The sequence below is a fragment of the Calonectris borealis genome, chromosome 3, assembly GCF_964195595.1.
Source record: "Calonectris borealis chromosome 3, bCalBor7.hap1.2, whole genome shotgun sequence".
Taxonomy (NCBI): Eukaryota; Metazoa; Chordata; class Aves; order Procellariiformes; family Procellariidae; genus Calonectris; species Calonectris borealis.
Window position 1 is genome coordinate 38,837,462 of NC_134314.1, and position 23,849 is coordinate 38,861,310.

The 23,849-nt window shown below is 46.9% G+C and overlaps 1 protein-coding gene across 1 annotated transcript; it reads right to left on the reverse strand.

Moving 5' to 3' along the window:
- Positions 1–8,916: 8,916 nt before the first annotated feature.
- Positions 8,917–11,595, reverse strand: TENT5A (terminal nucleotidyltransferase 5A). Its single transcript, XM_075145376.1, has 2 exons — positions 11,092–11,595; positions 8,917–10,078 (listed from the first exon to the last, which is right to left on the reverse strand). Exons 1-2 carry the CDS (start codon positions 11,524–11,526, stop codon positions 9,299–9,301), a joined length of 1,215 nt encoding a protein of 404 aa, XP_075001477.1. The 5' UTR covers positions 11,527–11,595; the 3' UTR covers positions 8,917–9,298.
- Positions 11,596–23,849: the final 12,254 nt, after the last annotated feature.

The window sequence follows — 23,849 nt, forward strand, 5'->3', positions numbered from 1 at the left end:
ATCAGTCAAAAAGCACAGCTTAAAAGAGTAGTACATGTGTATTGGTCAGTGATGTGCACCCGTGACAACTAAACTGCAGGTAATGTACCAAGTGATCTACTGCAAATATGACGACTGCCTACAAAACTCCAGAAAAAAAATGTATCATGCTCAGTGTTGAGCCAATACTGTGTGTGCATTTCACAGAAATATTGCCGGTATCACCAGCACCTGAAGTCCTTTTTTCTCTCTTCTTAGTAGATTACCTTTGGGATGGCCACTGGTCCAGCCCTGCAGAGTCTCTGCTGCCTAATGGGCTGTCTTCATACAAGCAACAGCAATAGCCAGATCCAATGCAGATACTGCTTTCCTCGTTTTGTATAAAATACAGATATTCCTCCTGGGGTCAGAGAATGGCAGGTGACAAGCGGCACCTCTAAGACCCTGGAGATAAACCTGGGGCTGTCTAGGTTTTGGGTGAAGTTTGGTTAGTTTCACGTTCTTGTGACTTCCGTGATTTTTTAAGAATTCTATAGCTTGTGGCATATGTGAAGACCCATGGCGGCTGCAAGAAAGCAGATGCTGCTCCCCAAGCACCTAGCACACAGCACAAATGCCTCTGTGCGGCCCCACAGGGGACCGTGACTTCAGCTCACACTGGCACAGAATGAGTTTGGCAGACTAGAAAATCCTGCCTTAAATATTTGACATTAATGATGAGAGAGAGTTGGGAAGAAATGAAAAACACGTTGGAAAATTCAATCTAAAAAAAATGTGCGATTCAATTTTACAGTTCCATGAAAACGGCAAGAGAGCAGTTCACAGCTGGCGAGAAGGAAGGCTCAAGCTCTTGGTTTCACTTCCGCCACGGGCTGACATTTATAGGCTTACTTATAAACAGCACTTACATAAATCAGTCAGGTCACAGTTCACACCACTATCGCAAAACAGACAACTATCATGTATTTGTTGTTTCCTAAATGAGAAAGCCTGAGGTGAGAAACATGAGATGTATATGCTTCTCCAGTGCCGAATTTAGCCCAAAGCCCAGTGTCTGGTTTGCAAAGAGTATGAACAACTGCTACAACCCAAAGAGAAGCCTTCAAGCTAAGGAAGAGCTTCTCTACTAGTTTGGATGCTGACATTTTTAGTAAGTACCTTGAGGTGCATTTTTTCCCTGATTTTATCATAATTGTTATTCTGTTAAATTTTTAATTCATTTAACTGTTATTCTGCACTTCTTGAGATGTCCAAGTAACTGTTTGTACAAAATTCCCCCCATCATGAAGAACTAACTGCTAGTGGAGAACTTGGTTTGAAATGTTTCTGAAGAGCATTTCACAGGACACTCGGGACCCCCATTTACATAGAGACGTTCCACACCTCTTGCTGAACCTCACCTAACAGGCCATCCAGCACAGACCTTGCATCAGTGGCTCTCAAATATCAGGGACCAGCAGGATTATTGATAGCCTGAAGGGCACGTGGTGCTGGTCCTTCCATTTCTGCTGCAAGAATCAGGATGAGAAGGCAGCAGAGAAGCAATCACAGAACAGCAATGCAGAAGTGAGAGCGAAAGAAATTACTCAAGAACAAAAGATTTAAAAAAAAAAAGATTGTGGCTTTACTTTTTCCTCAAAGCATGAGTTAAATTAAGAACAGTTACAATTACAGAAAGATTTCCTTGCAATTACTTTTCCACATCAGAATGTGCTGCAGGAGCTCCATGGATGTCTTGGGTTGAGGGAATGACCCAAGCAAGGGAGTCACAGTTAAAATGAGGACCATGCAGCCACTGCGGACACAAAAGTGCTCTTCAAGCATGCCTTCTCTAAGGAACATATTCCCCGAGAGAAAATAGTTGCAGAGTCGTGTTTGTCTTCCTCAGGAATGCCTGCCTTCCTGCTCCAGGCAGCTCTCATCACCTTCGTTCAAATGGCAGAAAGGTAACCAGACACACATGCTGGCACGGATGAGCGAGATGTCTCCAAAATATATTCATTGTCTACTGTCTTTAGCCGTGATTTTAGAAGCACCTCTGTTCTACACCCTGCAAGAGAGAAGCCGAAGAGAAGAAAGTCTGGGTAGGTTAGATACAGATAGTTTCACTTTTGAAAAGCACTGGCTGTTCTGGATTTCTCCATTTTCAGAAAGACAAACTTAATTTTCAGGAGAATTACTCACCCAGGAGCGCTGTTCACCCCCAAGTCCAACAGAAAGCAAAGTATATTTAGACATACTATCGTCCTGAAAAGCCGTAAATTCATGCCCTCCAAGCCATTACAGGAATCTAAGGGATGTTTTTACCCTGGAGAATACTCGTGTTTTCCACACAATATTTAGGTGTGTATTTGGGACATAGTTTTTTGCCCAAAACAATGCAAAAGGAAAATTTTCTGGTGTGTACTGGCATTGCACATCCTGATGAAATAGCAGCCACATGAAATGGTGGATTTGTGCATCCACAAAACAATCATTCCGAATAGCTTAAGGCTATGTAAGTGTGTAGGAGATGAGTCTGTTCATCATGTTTTATCAGGTTTAACCCCAACCGGCAACTAAGCACCACACAGCTGCTCGCTCACTCCTCCCCTCCTGGTGGGATGGGGGAGAGAATCAGAAGAGCAAAAGTGAGAAAACTCGTGGGTTGAGATAAGAACAATTTAATAATTTAAATAAAATATTATTAGTATTAGTATTAGTATTAGTAATAGTAGTAATAGTAGTAATAGTAGTAATAGTAGTAGTAGTAATGAAAAGTAAAACAACGAAAGAGAGAGACAGAGGAAGAAAAAACAGGAAAAAAACCCCAAGTGATGCAACTGCTCACCACCCGCTGACGGATGCCCAGCCAGTCCCTGAGCAGCGGTCTCTGCCCACCGGCCAACTCCCCCCAGCTTATATACTGAGCATGACATCATATGGTATGGAATATCCCTTTGGCCAGTTTGGGTCAGCTGTCCTGGCTACGCACCCTCCCAGCTTCTTGTGCACCTGGCCGAGCATGGGAAGCTGAAAAGACTGAGTGTAAACACTACTTAGCAACAACTAAAACATCAGTGTGTTATCACATTATTCTCATGCTAAATGCAAAACACAGCACTGTACCAGGTACTAGGAAGAAAATTAACTCTATCCCAGCAGAAACCAGACTAAAGGAGGATGCCTGGTGGCAGTTTCAGGAAGGCATGACCAGATCCACACAAATACTTGCAAACAAGGTGCACACTACTGTGCTACAAAAATCTCTGCAGAGGTTTCATGAGGGTCTCCCAAGAGCAGGTTTATAAAACTGAACTCAGCATTGTTAATTTATTGCCTTCTGGGGACTGCAGATATATTTACCAGAGGATGTAGGGTTGATTTAGCCTACATTCAGCTTCATTCTTGGGCAAAGGGGTTCCTGAGGATTTTTCTTTTTTTTAACGCAATAAAATAAAAATGTGCTCCTGCGGCCAAGAGAAATTGCAGACTGTTACTTATCTTTACAAGAGCTGATCAGGCTCATTTTAGCAGGGCGAATGCAAGTTAAAGACTTGAGCCATTTTCTCCCCTCCTACTATCGGCATGTCCTCCAGCTTTCCAAGGTGTTGTCACTCAGGTGATTCACAGTCTCACACCTTGCTTTTGCCCTCCCTCTTCCACGGTCCTGAACGCTCCTCCCTCCTTAAAACCACAATCTATTAAAGCACAGCGTTCAGCTGGTTCCATCCCCATCATACTCCTCCTCAGTTTGGGAAGAACTCACAATGCTCCAGATACTCAACTGGCATTCATCTCTCAAAAAAATCCCCCAAAATTTAAGTAGAGAAACTGGAATTATCTCACTCCAAGGCATAAGAGCATCCATTCGGGCTTGGATTTTGAGAGACAAGCAAAGGCATTTGGATTTAAATGGTTTCCAATCCCCAGGTTTCCATCTGCGTCTTTGGGCGTTGCAGCCGCCTTTGTCAGACTGCCTAAAATATTTTATAACTGAGCAAGTTCACAGGAGGAAGCGTTAGGCCACGTCCCCCTCCCTTTCCTGGCAGTAGCGCGGGAGGAAAGGTGATGCCGCACAGGCAGGAATGCCAAGCGCATCCCCCTCTCCGGGCCAGGTTGGCTGACGGTCCCGTCCCGTGCCCGGCAGGTTTCAAAAGAGGCACTGTGCAGAAGGCGCCCGGCGTTCGGCGAGGGGGCTGCTCCTACGCCTGGAAAAACAAGCAGTCCCAGCAGTTTGTTTGTTTGTTTGTTTTTACAGGGGAATACAGGTTCACTCATCATTACAATAAGCACATTCACGCTCGTGCTTAGCCAGGGTGAGCCTTCCAAGCCCAGCGCCCATGTATGAATGAGCCTAGTAAGAGCGACATACTGCAGAGTCTTAGTCAGTGTTTTTCAAATTTGGGTCAGTCTGAGGCACCCTAGTTGAAAAAGTATTGCCACGAGCATTGTAAATTAATATTTTGTGTTCCCTTGAAGTGCTTTTGAGGAAATTAGCCTTCATTACAGAGGCATCTCCCCTGTAAACACAGCAAACAGAAAATACCTCTGCTGACAAGGACAGCATTGTCGGGCAGGGAAGGAGAGTAAACGTTGAATCTGCGGGAAGGACTGGACTGATTCAGCAGCTGAATCGAAGGGGCATGTGCATCCCCGCTCCCCAGCAGCTCGCCGAGCTGCAGTACCTGCAGCACCCACCTGCTACAGATGGCCCCCCCTTTACACCCAGGGAGCAGCACCCCACTGCCTCCCAGGCCTACCGAAAGGTTAAGGTAGAGGCGTCAGCCCCTATCGAATACATCTCAAGGGCATCAGGACCCTCGCGTTACTGCCAGCACAGTGGTTCGCGATGCACAGGTCCCGGGCATCACAAAAAGGTTTTGGTCCCGGTACCAGGATCTAAACTGGGAAGGCAGGAAGAGCGCGGGGCTGCTGCGGCGCTGTTTCGGTTTTCAGATTTTGGACCATTTGCACGGCCCGACCGGCGCTAGGGTGAGTATTTTTGGCACTGGCTGGGGAGGTTCCTCCACAGGGGAGTGCAGCCAGGCAAAGTTGGCTGGCACGAGGCAGGGCTTTTCAAAACGTTTTGTGCTCCAATCGGAAAGCGGCCGACCGCTGCTCTTCTCAGAAAAGTGCTGCCCTTGTCCTTTTTTAATGAAAGCGAACTTGGTATTCATTAGGAGCAGGCCAGAGCTATTTCAGACATGGAAGACAGCAGACACAAATCAATAGAAAAAAATAACTTCTTTTTATTTACAAAAAAAATCCAAATATTGGATGCTGTAAACAAAATTCACAATCTGTTCCGTCTAGAGTCTGTTTTCCATCAGCTCTTTTTCTGTCTGTGACAAAGCCTATAGTCAAAACGTTCCAAAAGAGCAATCCAAGGAGCAGTTTGCTGCAACAGGATGCCTTGCAGAAGGCAACAGTTGTAAGGAAATCTGAGGGAAAGCAAATCTGCACAGACTCCTACAGACTGCAGGAACCTGCAGTGCTTTAGCCAAGCTGTCTTGAAATTTGCAGGCTTTTTTTTTTTTACTATTTATTTTGTTAGCAAACCATTATTACAACAGCAAAACAGTACACTGATTTTCTTTCTTGCAAGGGAAACTCCCTGCATAAAGAAAACCATACAAAAGAATATATTCAAATAGGAGCTGAATATGCAACTACAGTTTTTCCTTTCCTGTGCAGTTTTATCTAACACACTTCATTTTCTCAATAAAAAAAAAACATCTTTTTTTTGAACTGGTAGGAGCTTCTGACGTGATGCAAACCAAGCATATAATCAGAGGTGCTTAGAAGATTTGTGTGAAGGCCTTCGTGTAAGATAAAAAATATTTTAAGTGCAATAAGAGAAACTAGAAAAACACCATCTTTTTGGTCTTCTAATTGCCCTTCTATTTTTAGAAGAAATGTTCTTGCATTTGGTAGGACAGCTACATCTAAGGAAAAAAAAAATCCCATTTCAAAGCTCTCGGTTGTTTCATGAGCGCTTCATTTAACCAAGTTTAGCGCCCTGTTGGTTAGCAGTAAATTCAGCTGCGGCACAAACAGTTTTACTGTAATCAGGTCAATGTTTTTAATCAGTTCAGCTCTTTAAAAGGGGCACTGTCTCTTGTAGCCCAAGTTCTAACCTTACATCTGATTGGATGGGAAAAATGAAGTCTACAAAGCAAGAACACGGTCGTTAACTTTAAAAGTACCAGTGTGCTGAAGAGGAGGGGAAAAACCAGTTAAAAAAAAGTCAGACTTTATGGAGGGGAAGGTGTGCAAACCGCAGAAATAAACCAGCTTTGAAAAGGGGTTCTTATTTTACTCTTGGCCTGAACTCATGCCTTCTTCCCACCTCTAACACCAGGCACCTTTTAAGCTACCAGTCACAGATAAAACAAAGCTCCACCAGTTCCACCACTTGATCATTAACATATGCAAAACAGATCCGGAATACCTATATAATATATATAAAAACATATTATATATGTATCAAAATGCAAACGCTGAAAGGTGCAGTTTAGCTCAGAGCCCTGCTGCATGCACTATAAGGTAACTAGCTGCTGTCAATCATAAAAAAAAAAAAACACACAATAAAATTTGAGCTGAGAGGAAGCAAATCAAAACTTTCTTTCAAGCAATGGAAAAAAAAAGGGTCCTTCAAAGGAAAAATACATCGTGTCATGTACTATCAGCGTTCTGCGGTTGTGGCACAGCTATAGATTCTCAAACCCTTTTACAGAGCGGATGACTCATTTATTTGCCGCAAATAGTTGTGGCGAGAGAAGACATACCACATTACCAGCTGATCCTACTTCCCCAGCCCTCCCCGTAGCTTCCGCTAGCAAACCCTCCCAGGAGCTGGAGGCAAGGGGAAATAGCGGGCCGGGAGCACCCAGCCCGGACCCTCCAGGGGGCCGGAGCGGGACCTGGCGGGGAGCGGGGGACGAGGCGCCCGCGGGAGGCTGCAGCCAGCGCCGGAGGAAGGGAAGGTGGGGACGAGGTCCGCGAGTCGACGCCGCGAACGGCAATGAACCAGCTCTTACGTTTCCTGAAGGGCTCGCAGGGAAAGTGCTTCAGTAAACAAATCGGGCTGCTATTAAATTGCCTCCAGAGCGAAAAGTACAAAGCGTGACAAAAACAGATGTCCCTCACTCGCTCCGTCGGGAAAACACACTGCCAGGACGCGAGTCCTCTCCCTCTCCCCTGCCCCTGCCACCTCCAGCGCCAGACCCTGCCTGCAACCAAGCCGGGCACCGCCAGTTTTCGTTCAAAAGCCTGGATTCCCTTTTCTCTTGTTTCGTTCTGTTTTCTCCCTCAGTAAGAAAAAGCAAAATATTAGAGTCAAGTGTCACTTAGTCATTAGGTTTTCAAAGCCCAACAAAGAATTTTAACACCTTCAGAGATGGCACTGAAGTGAAAACAACAGGGGATGTTGATTTTTTCCCCCTGCTGGTCTTTTGGGAGAGGAAATGAAAGTGAATAGTTATTGTTCCAATGTAAAGTGATTCCATTTAAATAAAGTACAGTACTGAAATTGTAAATGCAGTGTGACAACCAGATCAAAGATGTTTAATATTTGCATAAAAATATATATATATAATATATATATATAAAATATAATTTTAAGCAATCGTGCAACACTCTTAAAAAGGGTTCATTTCACATTTGCTAAATTCTAGTGGTCCTGGAATGCATAACGCATTCTATTAAAAATACTCCTTTAAATATTAACAATTAGTGTTCAAATCACCAACTAATACAATATTCTTTAGCTGTCAGGGGGTTTAAATAAACCTATCTTTGATCCACGTTCCACTGAATTACACATCATGGAGGTATGCAGTCACAACATTAGTGGGTTAAATGTCAAAATGGCATTACAGTACAAAATAGTTAAAAAAAAAATCAGCTAGTCATCTGTTTCTCCATCTGTGGAATTATTATGGCTCACAAGCAACCCACTGAATTACTGTAATCCTTGTTCTTGCAACCAAAGACATTATCTGAATCCCACCTTAATCCTGACTGGTTCATTTACTCCAAATTTCTCAGGTGTGGGTTAAAAATTCACTGCAAGGTGCCCACTGTCCTATGACATCCTGTTGCAAACTGGAAAACACATAGTACTTTATTTAAACATTCCTTAATTGCTACATTTTCCTAGACCACATTAATATATATATTGTGTGTGTATATATAGATATACACCTGTAACATGTACATATATACACACACAAACATATATACACACATACACACACGTACCTAGGATAATAGCACACCGACATAACATTAACTCTATACAGGTATTTGCCAAGAAAAAAAATAGGGCATTTCCTCCACCACTTATTCACAAGCTTATGGTTTTTTTTGTTTTTAATCCTTGTGTCCCTGATAAAACAAAATGCATGGTTAAACCACAAAACTATATTTTTTTCTCACTTCAAATTTTATGAAGGCATCAGGCACTTTTGATTACTGTTGGTGTGTACAAATATAGGAACATCTTTCTTTTCTTTTATATATATATATATACTCTACTGTATCTTCTTTGCTCGGATAACTTATTTGTGAAATCTTTGGTCCTTGAGTATATTCTGTTTGCCACAGCTGGTTTTCCTGCATTCTCACATTTTTAAAATGTGAGGCATGCATACAGCTGGAAATAATGGACTTTGTCATCGTACGTGTTTCTGTTTTTATAACTGTACCAATCCACTACTGTTCATTTGGAGCAAGCTGTTTCTGGTAAAGCATTCTAGTCAAGCAAGCTATACATTCTACACGGTCAATCCATAGACGGCACTTGCTGCAAGCCCCAAATGCAGTAATTCCAATATACATTTTTATTCAGCTTATCTCTGCTTTATGCCTCTAACTTTTAATTCCTGAATATATATAGAATTGTTTTTTGTGATTTTTTTCTTTTTGTTGTTTTTTTTTTTGTTTTGTTTCTTTCATATTCTCCCTTTTGCAGATCCCATTCTAGAGTAAGAACAAAAATAAAAGAAAATAAGGCTTTCCCACCTTCTCTATGCCAAAGCTATGGGAGCAGACATTGCCAACCCATATTGTCATCAAGCATTCCTCCCTCACTTATTTCAGGGGAAGCTGGTTGCTTTTAATGACAGGCCTCTTGTGCTCTGGGGTAGGATCCAATTATTTTGGGGTTCTTTCTCGATCATGCTCCCGTTATTTATTAGAAGAACCACAAGCTTTTCCCAAGCTTGAAAACTAGAGCAGATCATCATTGCACAAAACACCCCATTTCAAAGGGGTGCGTCACCCCTTCCTACATCTGAGAAAACGTTCTCCCCACTGGGTCTACTAATTTCGGTCCTTAATTACAGGGCAGCCAAGTAGAGTATGTGTGCTGCTGGCAAGGGAACACCGTCTGAACCTGGGCAATATAGTAATTGCTGAAGTTGGCATCTGCTACGTATGGGGCTGGCTGGTAATAGCAGGTGACATTGGCCACATTGGGGATGATATTTTGCTCGGCTAGGACCCGGATGGCCAGCATGGTGATCAGATTCAGAGTCTGTCTCCTCTCATGTCCCATCAGGCACACTGTGCTCTCATTCACCACACCGTGAAGGGTCATGAGATAGTCATACTTGCGGTCCTCTAATCCCACAAAGTGGTTCTGCAAGTAGGACTCCAGCTTTCTCTGCTGTTCTCCAATGTCTGAGAAGTCAATGAAAAACCTCGAACACATGTATCTCTGCAGGGACTTAATCTCGGATTCGGAAGCAGCCCTAAAGCCCCTTACCAAAAGGTTGCAGTACTTCAGAAGACCACCTCCTCTGATTTCTTCTGGGTTTCTGGTGGCAATGATCTTGTTGCAGAGGTGATCAAAGGCTTCCTGGAAATCCCCATAGACGCTCTCACCAATGATAGTCGGGTGAAAAGTTTCAGTCATCGGATTCTCTGAGCACTCATAAAAAAGCAGCAGGGAGTCCAGCTTGATTTGAAAGGAATCGACACTGAATTCAAACTGCCGCCTCAGAGAGTCCACAAATTTCAGCTCCACGTTTTTGCCACTGTTGTTGGACAAGGAGATGAGACTCCATCGGTCTGAATCATTGCATACTTTTACCATTTTCTGCACATAAGCCTCCTATAATTGGAAAGACAAAATGAGCGAAGGAAGACACAGATGCAAGAAATTTCCCCTTCGCTGCATTCATTCACATCCCCTCCAACCTCCACCCCATCCTAGCGTTTCATAAAAGATTTAGTGGAGCCTGCAGATACAAACCAGAGGAGAAATGCTTAATGTAAGTGCTTGGAGCGCTGTCATTGCAAGGGGATGATAAGGGAGGACGTTCTTCTGGGACTGTGTCATGCAACGGAAGCATATGGCAACACTGCTTCTTTCAATCACTTCTAAATACATCTACACACGAAGCCCATGGCACGCACGCCAAATATCCATGCACCCACACACAAAAGGTCACTGCTACAATCAGATACGAAATCTTTTATATCAGTTTCCACTTCTCTTTTCCCTCCCACAAAAAAATTTAGCAAGCGCTCACTCCCCTCGGTCCTGCTCTTTCAGTGCAGGTTCCACAAATCTGCCCCATATTCCAAAAAAATCCCTCTAAAAAATCTTAAAGGCATTTGGCATTCAGCTTCATTAACTCGAGCGACTTGTTTCCGAGAGGAGGGAATACGCCTCTCCGCTGGAGCATTTAGCACACAGGAAAGGGTGCCTTGGAGACGGTGTTTCCTTCTTGCAGATATTAAGGCCAGCTAAGCCCCACCAGCCACCCCGGGAACCGGGTCCGGCAAACCAAGCTGCCACACAGCCGAGCTGGGAGATTTGCAGTGCCTTGCACACACACGCCCCAGGTAAGTCAACGCTCCCAGGCAATCAACCGAGGGAGAGGGAGGAAAGACTAATTAATCCTGAGGAGCCCCAGCCAGGACGCTTTACTGCAAACTCAATCCTCGATTTTAAGCGTGGGGTGAAAAAAATCACTCACGGTCCCTGTGGGTCTTGGGGTGTGGGGGGCAGCCGCATCCCTCAGCGCACCCCTCCACCCCTGGCGGGGAGGGTGCCCCGTTCCCCGCAAGCAGGCACTTACACCTGCCCGCTCTGGGCGCCTGGGCACAGGGCAGGTTTACCTTGAGGGTGAGCGGCGTGATCTTCTCCTTGTTCACCCCCTCGGGTAAGAAATCCAAGAGGCAGTCCAAGACCACGTCCTTCACAGTCTGAAACTCGGCTTCCCCTTTGAGGTCGGCGCAGAAGATGAGGTCCAAGTCCTTGTAGCCCAGGCCGCTGTCCTGGTGCAGGACGTGGCTGGCGGCCGAGCCGTTGAGCCGCACGTCCCGCAGGCCGATGCCCTTCTCCTCCAGCCGGCTCCGCACCACCTTGACGATCTGGCGGGGCTGCATGGCCAGCGTGGGGAAGTTGCCGCGGCCGTGGATGGGGATGGTCTCGCTGAGGATGCGGTCCAGCCGCTGCACTTGCTCCCAGCTCAGCACGTTGCAGTGCGCGCTCTCGCAGCCGCCCGCGTAACTCCCGCCGGGGCTGCCGCCGGCCTTCTCATCGTCTGCCATGGTGCGCGGCCGCCGCCTCCCCGGGCTGGATGGCACCGCTCCGGCTCCTCACTGCCCCCCCGGGGCCCCTCTCCCTCCGCGCCTAGCAAAAGAGGAGGAAAAGCGAGCGGTCAGCAGCGGCGCGCACCCGGCGCCGGAGCTCCGCTCCCCCTGCAGCCGCCCCGCACCGCCGGACGGCGCCCACCGCCCCTTCCAGCGGGAAAGCGGGGGAGACACACCTAGCGAGTAAATCAAAAAAAGGGGGGAGAGGGGGGAAGAAAAAGCCCCCCGGAGCCAGGCGGTGCTGCAGGGCAGGGGAAGGCGCCCGACCTGCAGAGCCGCCGCCTGCGCCGCTCTCCGCGCCCCCGCCGGGGCAGAGGCCGCCCCGCGCCGCCGGAGAGGCCGCCCCGCGCCGCCCGCCGCCCCGCTCGCCGCCGCCGCGGGCTGCCGCCGTCTCCGGAGCTTTCGTAGTTCTGCCCGGGAAAGGTCCCCAGTAGTTTTTATACGGGGTTTCTCCGCTCTTCCGGGGCTCCGAGTCACGGCGCCCGCGTCCCGCCCCCTCCATCTGCATGGCCGGCCTCGGCGGTGCCCCCGGCACGCCCACGCCCTGCGCACCCACGGGCCGCCCCGCCGGCTCCCCGCCGCCGCGCCACGGCACGGCGCGGCGCGGCGCGGCGCAGCCCGCCCCTCCGCGCCGGCGGAGCGCCCAGCGCGGCACAGCGCGGCCGCCCCGCCCCACAATCGGCCCCGCTGGAAAACCCGCGCAGCGCAGCCTCCCCACGCACGGTTTTGGCCTCTCGCCGAGGGGGCAGGTAACAAGTGTAACCCCCCTCCCTGCACCCGCGGAGGGCGCGGACCCCCCCCCCCCGGCTCCTGCCGTGCCAAGATGCGCGCCCGGAGGCACCCTGCTCCGCGCTGCCATTCATTCCCTATTTTTTTTCCCTGCCTTTTTTACACCGCTCCCCCACCACCACCCCCGCGACATTCCCGGTCATCCCAGGCACAGCCAAACTTCATACCAGAGCGGCGGAATTTGGCAAGGGCCCCGCTCCGAGCAGATGCCGAGGATCCCGGACCGTGTGGTTTGAGCTGCTCAGCTCCTGACCGAGATTTTCAAAGCCGCCTGCGGCAGCGCAGGGGCACCGCGACGTGCCTGCCCGTCCCTCCCTCCTTCCCTGCCTCCCTCCTCGCCGGCGCGGGGCGAAAAAGAGATCCCGAAGAGCACGAACGAGGCAGTGCCTTCCAGCGGAGCATCCTGCCTGTAAAGTACAACTTCGGTATCCGCGGAGCGGAAAAAATAACATGTATAATATATACATACTATATAAAATATATATATTATTTTCAATTACATTTTAATATTTTATTTATGGAGGTATCTGCCAGTTTTTCACCTGCTAAAAGCGCCAAATATACGTATAAATGTTATTTAAAACAGACTAAGCGCAGCCCCCCGTATGCAGCAGCACGCGCGGACTCCAGGACTGGCGGGCGCAGCGAGAAGGGCCCCCCGCCGCCCCGGTCCCCAACCCGCGCAGCGCCGCGGTGCAGACGCGCGAGTTGCGCGGGGAGAAGCGGAGGGATGGGGACGGCGTTGCGTCACCGCTCGCAGCTTTGTGACGCGCGGCAGAAGGGGCCAATGGGGACTCGTGGCGGTGTGACGCGCACCTCCCCAGCCAGGCGCTTCGCCGGGGGGGTTGGGGGGAGACGCGGTGGACGAAGGAGACCGGCGGGGCTTACCGGCCCCTCCCCCCATTTTTAGTACCCCCCCTCCCCATTACCTCCCGCCGTGGCAACGGGGCTGGGGGGGAGGAGCTCTGCCCCGCGCGGTACGGGAAACCCCTGACCCTGGCGAGCTGGCACGGTTTACCCCCCCACCCCAAAAAACCCCGCTGCGCGCTCGGTGCCCCCCCCTGTCGGGGCGCAGGGCGGTACCGGCGGGGAAGCCCCCCGCCCCCCCGCCGTCGCAGGTGGCAGCCGCGTGGCAAGGGCGCCCCCTGCCGGGCGCCGGGCGCGCTCCCCGGGGGGAGCTTTGACAGTGGCGGGTGGGTTTTTTTTTTTGGGGGGGGGGATTAAGCTTTGGTTCCCCGCCCAGATTCCCTATTACTTCATTACTACAGTGTAACCGCGGGGCAGGGGCGCGGGGTGATCCCAGCGGCTCTGCGGGACAAGGGGCGGCCCTTGTGCCCCGTGTGCCGCTCACTGGTGGGGTGCCCGCCTGTGAGACGGCTGGGTGAGCCTGAGCCTCCCCGCTGGAAAGGCGACCCGGCCGGCCAGGGGAAAGGTGTGTAGTGTTCTGTGCCAATGCATTTATTAAAAAAAAAAAAAAAAAAAAAAAAAAAAAGAAGGAAAAAAGGCAAGCAGAAAGCTTTTAAAATCTGAATGTGTACAAGGGAATGCTGCTTCAAAGCAGAAGCGGAGTATCGTGCATCCGCCGGCACACTGAATGGCGTTTGCCAGCTTAGTCCTTTGTTTAAAATAAATACTCAGCCTAAGAGGGGCAGCAGCTGGCCTGCTGCTGGGGGGCCTGAGCAACTGGCTGCCGCTGCCCGGCCCGGGGAGCGCTGACTCTCTGCCTGGATGTGGGAGCAGCATCTCCTGAAACTGGCCACGCGTCCCGTCCCGAGAGGACGTGCCAAGCAGTGCCCATCTCCCCGCGGGGCAGAGCTGGTGCAGAGGCTCCCCGGGCCGAGCCGGGTCGAGGCTGAGGGCAGGGGGCTCTCAGGGGTCTCGCCGAGGGGGCGCTGCCTGCCTGCAACACTGAGGCATCCCTGCCCTCAGTGCGTATTTAGGAAACTCGGGGAGGTTAAAACACAACCAAGCTGAGCAACTCCCCATTCCCAGGCTGGCTTCTCTCAGGTGAACCACAGTTCACAAGGGCACGTGATTTAATCTTTGAAAGGGAGTAACTACCTCCTTATTTATAAGCAAATTATCAATATCACTGCAGTGAAATAACTGATTTCTAGAACAAGGGCGAAGATTGGACCTGCCGGCTCACCCCGTGTTAAGCTAGGCCATCCCCAAGAAACTGAGAAAACCCTGGCTAGGATGTGTTTCCTAGGATGTTGCAATGAAATTTTAGCAGTATTTCAAATACTGCAGAATGTATTGGTGCATTTACACTGGCCAGGAGGACCTAACATTATTTTATATGCATCTTGTTTCATTTCCCCACGAAGTGTGATTTTTAACCTCTCTTAAGTTGTTATTACTTGCACACTTGCACAAGAAGAAAAATAGGCAGAAGTTAATTCTGGAGAATACTGATCTGCTAAAGACAAGGTGAATGCAGTTCAGAAGGAAGCCATTTACACTGTAGGGCTTTGCTAAAGGAGCAAGGCCAGCCAAGCTCTGCCCTCACCTCACCCTCCCTTTCTCAGTGTAAGCACCTGCAAATCACCTCCCAGTCACTTGAAAGAAGAGGGGAAATCGTTTCCAGTCAGAATCATTGACTTTACACTTTCTCGGTTCAGAAAGGTACACGAGATATTAATCATCACGCTCTTTGTATGAATTAAGAATTATTTGCATTGATGTGCAATTCTTTTCACTTCTCTTCCCCTAATTAATGGACACTAGCTAGAGGGTGCATTTTTTTTTTAATAAACTGTCTAAATATAGGGAAAATAGAACTTTATCAGCACAATACTTTATCTAGACTTTTTTGCTCTTCTGCCCTATTTGAATGTTAAAGCCCACGTTGCTTTAAATCAGTAGAAATCATTAAGAATTGTAGCAAGAAATTGAATTCGGGTGAACTATGTTGCAAGAAATTTAGAAGTATTTTCACAATTTACAGAGATCGTTCTAATTATGACTGATACTGGTAATGCTGCTGCTAATAAAAGCATTAATTCAGCTCATGAATATGCTCTGTCCCTTTAATGACAAATAAATATTTTTGGAAGGAAAAGGGGTTTTTTTAACTTGTCAATGTGAGCAGTAATTCTTTGACAGAATTTTGATCATATTACTCACACAGGTTGTTTGTACTGCCCAAGCAATTAATAGGAACACAAGATGCATGATGTGAATCATTTCTTTCTGTATGTTCACACAACATTGTTCAATTAGTCCCTTCACCTCACACAGACTCTCAGTCCTGCTCTAGAACAAATGAAGATTAATAGTAATAGATGTGTTTCTCTATGCATTTGTGTATATTTGTCTAATAAAGTCCTCGGTGTGAGCTGTTCATTCAGCTCGGCCACGTAGCAGAGAGCGCATTCTCTAGGTGAATTCTGCTGAATTTAAAAATTGTCAGTATTTTCTTGACTGAACTACATGTACCTTGACTGTAACATCATTCTGACTCCCTTTTGTCCATGACATGGTGCTTAAAACAGGAACGTGCTCCCTTTGGCAGAAAAAAAAAGAAAAAAAACCTGTGACTCTTCAGCTGTGTCTATGCTAGGAATTGGTGCCTGTTTGGTGCCCAGCTGGAGCAAAACTTCCAGTTTAGTTTTTTTTTTCCAAGAGGAATTGAGTTTGTGTGCCACAGCTGCTCTGCCAACACAGCCAACGTGTGGATCCTACGGACAATCAGGGGATTCACTTCTGAGCAGCGACGCTGCTACTTCAGTCCAAAAGCTAGTGTTGATTCAGCCAGGGGTGTTTGTTTTTGTTAAAAACATAATAAACATCAATACAGCTATCATCACTAGGTCTTAGAAGCAGCAGTCTTTTGTCTTGAATTGACTTGGCAGAAACAAAGAAGTCTAGAAAGGGCCTAGGAAGTCTAAAGAACTCCCTCAGAAGAAGTTTGGAAAAAAGATACAGCACAATTTTATCACAATTGTGTCGTGAAAAGTTTAGTAATATCATTCCTCCTCTTTTCCATTTCCTTGTAATCCTTCTATTAAGGGCAGTTATTCACAGTGCAGAGAGATGTGGCAGGTACTGCCATGGTGTTTTTTCTTATCTCCTCTTGACAATGTTAAAAATGAAAATAGTTGTTCAATATACTAAAAAAGCAATAGGCTGTAGCAAGATGGACATCAAGAGGCACCAGTTCCAGGCGGCTGGATGAGCAGTGTATCGGGCGTGGATGAACAGGCTGGGCGGAGGGGAGCTCCGGGGCCCCCTTGGCAGCCCTGGTTGCACGGGCGCATGGCCGCCCCCCATCATCCCCCCTCTGGCACAGCAGCTCTCTCCGTCTCTGCTTAATAATGCCTTAGCATGGTGTCCTGGTTTCGACTGGGATAGAGTTAATTTTCTTCCTAGTAGCTGGAATAGTGCTTATTTTGGGTTTGGCATGAGAATAATGTGATAACACACTGGTGTTTTAGTTGTTGCTAAGTAGTGTTTACACTAAGTCAAAGACTTTTCAGCTTCCCATGCTCGACCAGGTGCACAAGAAGCTGGGAGAGAGCAGAGCCAGGACAGCTGACCCAAACTGGCCAAAGAGGTATTCCATACCATATGATGTCATGCTCAGTATATAAGCTGGGGGGAGTTGGCCGGCGGGCAGAGACCGCTGCTCAGGGACTGGCTGGGCATCCGTCAGCGGGTGGTGAGCAATTGCATCATGCATCACTTGCTTTGTATATTCTTTCATCATCATCATCATCATCATCATCATCATCATCATCATCATCATCATCATTACTACTACTACTACTACTACTACTACTACTACTACTATTTTACTTTATTTTATTTAAACTATTAAACTGTTCTTATCCTAACCCATGATTTTTCTCACTTTTACTCTTCCAATTCTCTCTGAGTGGCTGTGTAGTGTTTAGTTGCTGGCTAGGGTTAAACATGGCTGGCTTGGTCTATCTCGTACAGAGTCCAAGGGTAACTAAAACATTAAAAATGAGATCTTGACCTAATTTTTTGTTCTCTGCCTGCTAGAGATGGAAAGACATCGCTGGGCAGCAAACACCGGAAAACTTCTTTTTATTATTCACTGTGTTGCTACACAATTATCTTGCTGGAAACAGCAGCTGTGTGACTGAAGAATATTCCTAGATGTTTTCCACCCAGATAGCATGTGAATGTATCAGCTGATCTCCAGATACAAATTTCTGGAGAATTCAGGCCGTTGTGCCCTTTTCCTTCCCTCCCCCTTCGCCTCACATAGCTGCTGGCAGTTGGTCTAGGCAGCCACCGGCTCCGTCCCGCTCCCCCCGCAGCACGGCTGGCCGACCCGCCGGTGCGCTGAGTGTGCTACGGCTCTTCTCTGCGGGGTGCTACCCCAGACCAGAGAGCAGGGAGATGCTGAGGAAGCTTCAGCCAGCAGGAGAGAAGTTCAGAGAACTCTGGACTTGGATGGGAAATTCTGTGAATTAATACAAAGTCTTCAGATGCAAACACAGCCCAACCTCACCCTTGCACGCACACGTGTACACACACATACATAGCCCAAAACCCGAGTTTCATGAAAACAGCCCACAGTAAATGGAGACTCGCTGGAAGTAACTTTGAGTACCAAAATGACTAGCACTACTATTGACAATAGCACAAAACAAAGTACCTTCAAAATGAACTCTAAGACCTTGTCTACACCAGACATAACTGCAATCCTTTCCAAATCTTCATTCATTCATATCTTTCCTTGCAACTAGTCTGGGTAAAGTTTGAGCTTGTGTGTGGAAGCAGAGCTCAAAGGCTGGTTTTGTTGGGTTTTTTTTTTGGTTGGTTGACCTTTTTTTGGGTTTTTTGGGTTTTGGGATTTTTTTTTCTCACAAGAGTACTTAAGCCTGATTTTAAAACTGTTTTCAAAGACCTTGTCTTTCTCTTGCACGCATGCACAAAGTACTCTCCTGATACCTTGATATTCTATAGTTCACCCTGATTTACTTCCAAAATTTATTTTCTTGCTTGACACTATCAAAAATTATTACATTTTGTGATGGAATAGTCTATACTAGGAATTAGTACTGGAGTTAGCATTGACTGCTGGAGTAGTCAATACTAAAGTTCTTCGAATAAAATGAAAATCAGAGGTATCTAGAAAATGATTTTTCAAAGATAATAAAAGAAACCTTTGTGCTTTCAAAGTACTACTGTTCTATTAGTTTTATTTTCCTTCTGCCAGTTTTTACTGGAAAGATGTTTTACTCATCCTGGGAAAAATGTCAATGTTTGGACTAAATGCTGTGTTGTTTTGAAAAGGTACGGTTTAAAGTAGGCCAAATTATCAGAATTTTCTGACAAGCCTGCCAGTAGCTTTTTGCAACTCTGCTGAGAAAGTGTGTGTTAAATGAAAAAGTAGCATCCAACATGTGCGTTGCTGCAACAACCACAGGCCAAATCAGGGATCAGGGCACCAAAGAGTTCATCTATCAAAAGACATATCCCTGCCTCATCTAGGGAGTTCATAGCCTAAATATACCAGTAAATAGCAGTATCTTCAATTAGATCAAACCCATCAGCATTTGCCCCCAGAGGAAGGGGTGTTAGGGTCACCTTCTGAGCAGGATTTTTCAGAGCTGGGGCTGTAGTTGGACGCAGGAGATGGCAGAGGCACCAGCAAGCCTCTTCTCTCCTCCGTGCCAGGCAGGCACCCATCCCACCCTGTAAGGCGCGGGACGGTGTGGTCCTGGCAAACCCCTCTTCTCTAGTTCACCTGCATAAAAAATAACCGTGCTCTCAGAGTCAGTTGTGTTTTACACACAGATACTATTGTGTTTTAGCCCATATTGGCCCATGGGATCTAAATGCGATTAAAATGAACTATACAAGATCCAAGTATTCCTATTCATACGGCAGCCAAGAAGACGACTTTTTATTTTTTCTAAAAGAGGCCACATTTTTCATGGGTATGTAGGAGAGTTTAAAGCTTCAGTCTTTCTACCCACATAGGAAAGACAAACCCCCAATGTTTCATGACTCATGCATTTGTGCAATCCCAGTTGCTTATGACTGATAGGATTTTATGCCGATTTTAGTTTTCCATGTTTTGTTTATCCTACAATGCATTAAGCTCATGTGGGAATACTCCAGTGGATTTCAGCATTCTGCCTTTTATTCAGGAGAGCTGGAGAAACTCATCATTTCAGATTTAAACAAGCTGTCCTGCTTTTGGAACAGCGAACCACAGTGTGAAAATACACAATGTGAACTAACAGAAATTGGGTTACTGTTCACTCAAACAGAATTGGTTTCACAGATTCAAAGCCATAATTTAGTTTCACCTACAACAAAACAAAAGCCATTTTACCAAGTACTTTCACTATCAAGCCTCCTGATGGAGTCAGGGCACCTTTCAGTCTTGATTAAAGTCTATAAATGCTGGAAATTAACTGGATTAACTGGAAAATTTGTTCCATTACCTAATTACCCTCACTGTTAAAAATGTGCATGATGTTCCTTGTCAGAGGGCATGTTTGCACAGAACGGGTGTGTTTGCACTGAATTCAGTTGCTGTACACTGAAATGGCATGTATATTCCCAGGATGCAATTCTTAGCAACTAGCAAAAAGTGAGATATGGACATTTGGTGCTCCTCCTGTGTAAAACTGCTTGTTGAAGTAATACAAATGTCTGGGCAGAGGCATAATGTAAATTCCTCAGCTGGCACCCCCCACTGCTTTGCATCTCACCCAAGACTACTGAAGATAGTGGGTTGCTGTGAAAGAAGGTTGTCTACCTCTAGCTGCTCCCAGGGAGGCAAAATGGGTTCGTTTACAGCTGCGCATACCTAAACAGCCAATATATAACCATTATACATACTAGAGTAGATTTTGGTCATCTAGAGTTGTATAGATGCTCCGGGTCTTTGGCCTAGAGGCAAAGAATCAAAAGTGCCTTGAAGATGAAAGAATGAAACCCAGCATTTTAGGGCTGTGTAAGTGGGGACACAATCAAAACACTCTGCAGCAATGGACCAAAAGGATGTGAGAGCCCTCTTCCAAGGAAGCAAAGAGCTGGAAGGTACCACAGTCCATTTGTGCATATTAGGAGAGACAAATAGGGTTTCTGATGGCCCCAGTATGCCACCATTTGAAAATCAGAGTTTGTGTCAGACATCTTAACAAGCAATAATTATTCTGGTGCCCACGGGATGCCACCTTGCTGAGCCGATGTGCGCTGCTATCCTACGTGAATCCTGGTGCTGCCTTGGCATTTCCAAAATTGCAGGAAGTCAACAGAGATCTGTTCTTAATCTTAATCTGCTTTATACATTTCTCAGTCTCCAGCCAAACTGTCACCCAAAAAATAAGAGGTCACCCCTTTCTTTTTTGTTTCCTCAATCCTTTCTTTTTTCCCCACCGCAGATCATTTCCAGCTGTCCGTGGGCTAACAGTGGCAGCTGGAGCAAGGACCTGGTTCGGAACCATGCTGCTGTCACAAACAAGAATGCAGTGATGTACTTTGCCAAAAAGCCCAACCACAACGCTCCTTTTTATTTCATGGGTCTCCTTTTCCTGCATGGGAAACCCTATCCCTCCACACCCTGCACTGCTTTGGTATACTAGTTTCAAAGAGCAAAATACTGTCAGAGCAGAGCGTTTAGTCGGAGTGTGGAGAAAAAAGGAACTAGGCAATTTATCAATACATTTCAAAGCAAAAGTAGGGTATTTTGCAAAAAAAAAATTTTTTTCCGAGTTAGAAAGGGGGAGCATGTAATGAGTGAAAAAAAAGTAAGGCACTTTTTCCCATGCAAGATTTTTCGTCCAGGAACACAAAAATTATACAGATTGGTACCTGAAGCGGGTTGTTATGTAGCAGTATGCCCTGCCTCCACCTCACTGGGAAGCGCAGAGAGCCATTTCTGATGAGGAGAAGACTCCAATCTGTGCTGCCACTGCTCTCGCTGGGACCCTGCAGGATGCCAAACGGAGCCAGCTGCATCAAGGGCCATTGCCTCCCGCAGCTGTAAGTTACTACTGGTCTTTGTGCGAGGCAAGGCAGGGACCCTGGGGCTCCAGCTCTTCCTGAGCATTACCGGGGCTATTTATTGCTGGGAGGGATGGGCAGCTGCACGGCAGCAGCTGCAACCCAGTTTTAGCTCAGAGAGGGCTACAAACTCTTGCTGCACAGGGAGAAGAGTTGCTGCTTCCCTGAGGAGCAGTTGCTGGAGCACAGCAATCTTCACTGAGCTCTGCCACTGAGGCATGGGTCTCACTGCTTTTGAAGACCTCAGAAATCAACAAGACCTAGGAGCCGGGAGCCTTTTCCTGACTGGGAAAGTGCCAGACCAGCTCCTGTTCCCAGCTCGTGCCGAATTTGGAGCTCAGCTGTTGCCCCTCTTTCAAGAGGCAGAAGCAGCCTCTTCTTCAGAGCAGCAGTTTCATGTCTTTGGTCCTGCTGAGCTCAGCAGTAGCCCAGCTGAGCTCTGAACCGTAAGCTGGTTTTGTGCATGGATAAAAATAGTAAGGCATGAATAACATTAACACCGAAATAAGGGCAACTGTTGCATTTCTGTTCTTTTTTTACTGCGAAGCCCTCACAAGGCTAAAGGGGCAGAGACTAGAAGTCCAAGTGCGAAAATGCTCTTTTAGCCACAGCACTACATGGCCCTTTTAGCTCTCACTTGTTCCTGGACAGACTCCCTGGGCATGCAAAGTTTCAGGTGGACTCTGCTAAGGAATAAGGAGGCGGCATCCCAGAGTGTAATCTCAGCCCACCACTGGGATTGTAGGAAGGAGCTGAACTGGGAATGAAGCCTTCCTTTCCAGCTCTGATGTTTAAATGTTCCCCATCACAGTGGAAATCTTCTAAGACAGCTCATCTGAGCCAAAATACAGAGAAGAGTTTGTGAAATTTCATACTTTTGAAATAGAGCCCTGAGCTTGCCTCCTACTCATACCCAAACCTAATCTTATCCTGAGCAACAGCCTCAGCTCACTCCCGGTCCAGATTTGGACACCATCTCCTCCTCAAGTTTTTCCCTGACATTAGGGAATTTCATTGTGATTGTATTACTGTGTATCTGAAAGTGCAAATGAGTGTCACAGTCCTTTGAGGTGACCTGGTAGATTAAATCAGAGCGAAAGGCACACTAATATTATTAGTCCATTTCTTGTTCCTCTTCTGAGGACCAGTCTTACTTTTTGAAATTAACGCCCAGAGGTTCTTGTTTATCAGCATAACATTTGTTTCATTTGCCACTGAATTCCAAATAATGCTTTGCCCAGGAGTCCTGTTGTCCTAATGCAGAGCTTCAAAGAAAGATTTATATTCCATATGCCAAATGCTGTTATCATTCCTACTAAAATAACCAAGGAAGGATTTTGGCTCTAGATATACATAATTTTATGAAGAGACAATCTGTGCTTTTACACAGAAGGCCCCACAAACAACACTGGATTATTCCTTGAGGTGGTGCGCAGAAGTCCTTTGTTCAAGAGGGTTGATTTCCCATCAGTCTCTTCCCAACAATCCCAGGATATCCTTCTGGTAGGAGCCCTGTGTCTCTGACCAGCCCACTGATGAGGCAACTTCTTATGAAAAAGCTTCCTGTGCTAGACATTGCTCCACCAGCCATCCAACATGGTATTTCACAGCGAGGAAGGAGCAGTACATTATCCCTTTTTTGCTAATTACATCACACGGTGTGCCCACTTGAGGCCGGTAATACATTTCTATCTTTCTAGGATGGTAAGTATCCACCGCATAATTTACGGCACTTCATTGCTCTGAAAAATTGCACCTTGATGGCTGTTTAGCACATGCCCAATAAATGTTTTTGTCGCATGCATCCTTCCAGCATCTGTCTTAGATTACATCATCTGTGTAAGTAAACCAGTAACATTTTAAAAGCAGCTGATCCCCTGCAGGCAAAGTGACTTCATTTTCCTATTAATTGAAGTGTGCAGCTTTTCATCACTCACTACCTTCCTCACCTAAATTTCAGTCTCGCAGAAGCTTAGCATTTTATTACGAATCCCACTTACCCTGGATGTGCCCAGAGACCAAACGAGCCCCAAGCCCTGCCGTGCCAACCCTGTGAAGAGGCAGGGGCATAGGCATCCCCCATTGCATCCCTGTTGACCTCACGGCAAGTCAAAGAGAAAGCCCAAAGCAAGGCGGCAGAGGAGGTGAGCAGGCAGAGAGAGGAAGAAGCTCTGAGGCTCAGGAGAGCGGGCTGACCAAAGAGGCGGTCGTCAGGAACAGAGGAAACCCAGATCTAACTGAGGAAAATGCCAAGGCCATTTCTGCTTTGACGGCAGCTGCAACTGCTCTGCCGGCTTCAGTGTCTGGCTGCATCCTCCCACGTTTTCTCTCCCATGGGCGACGTGCCGGGGACTGGGAGGGAAGTGCCAGGAGGCTTCTCACAGTGCTTCCAGCAGCTACTCTACTTAACAGTAGTTGCCTCCGATTGCTTATGTGCTCACATACTAAAAGTACAGGATTATCACATGCCCTTCAAAACACCACACCTGGCG

Excerpts from the sequence above, each read along its gene's own strand:
- TENT5A (XM_075145376.1), bottom strand. The coding sequence starts at position 11,526 with ATGGCAGACGATGAGAAGGCCGGCGGCAGCCCCGGCGGGAGTTACGCG. Across the intron at positions 10,079-11,091 it reads TCACGCCGCTCACCCTCAAG|GAGGCTTATGTGCAGAAAAT; the intron begins GTAAACCTGCCC and ends TTCCAATTATAG.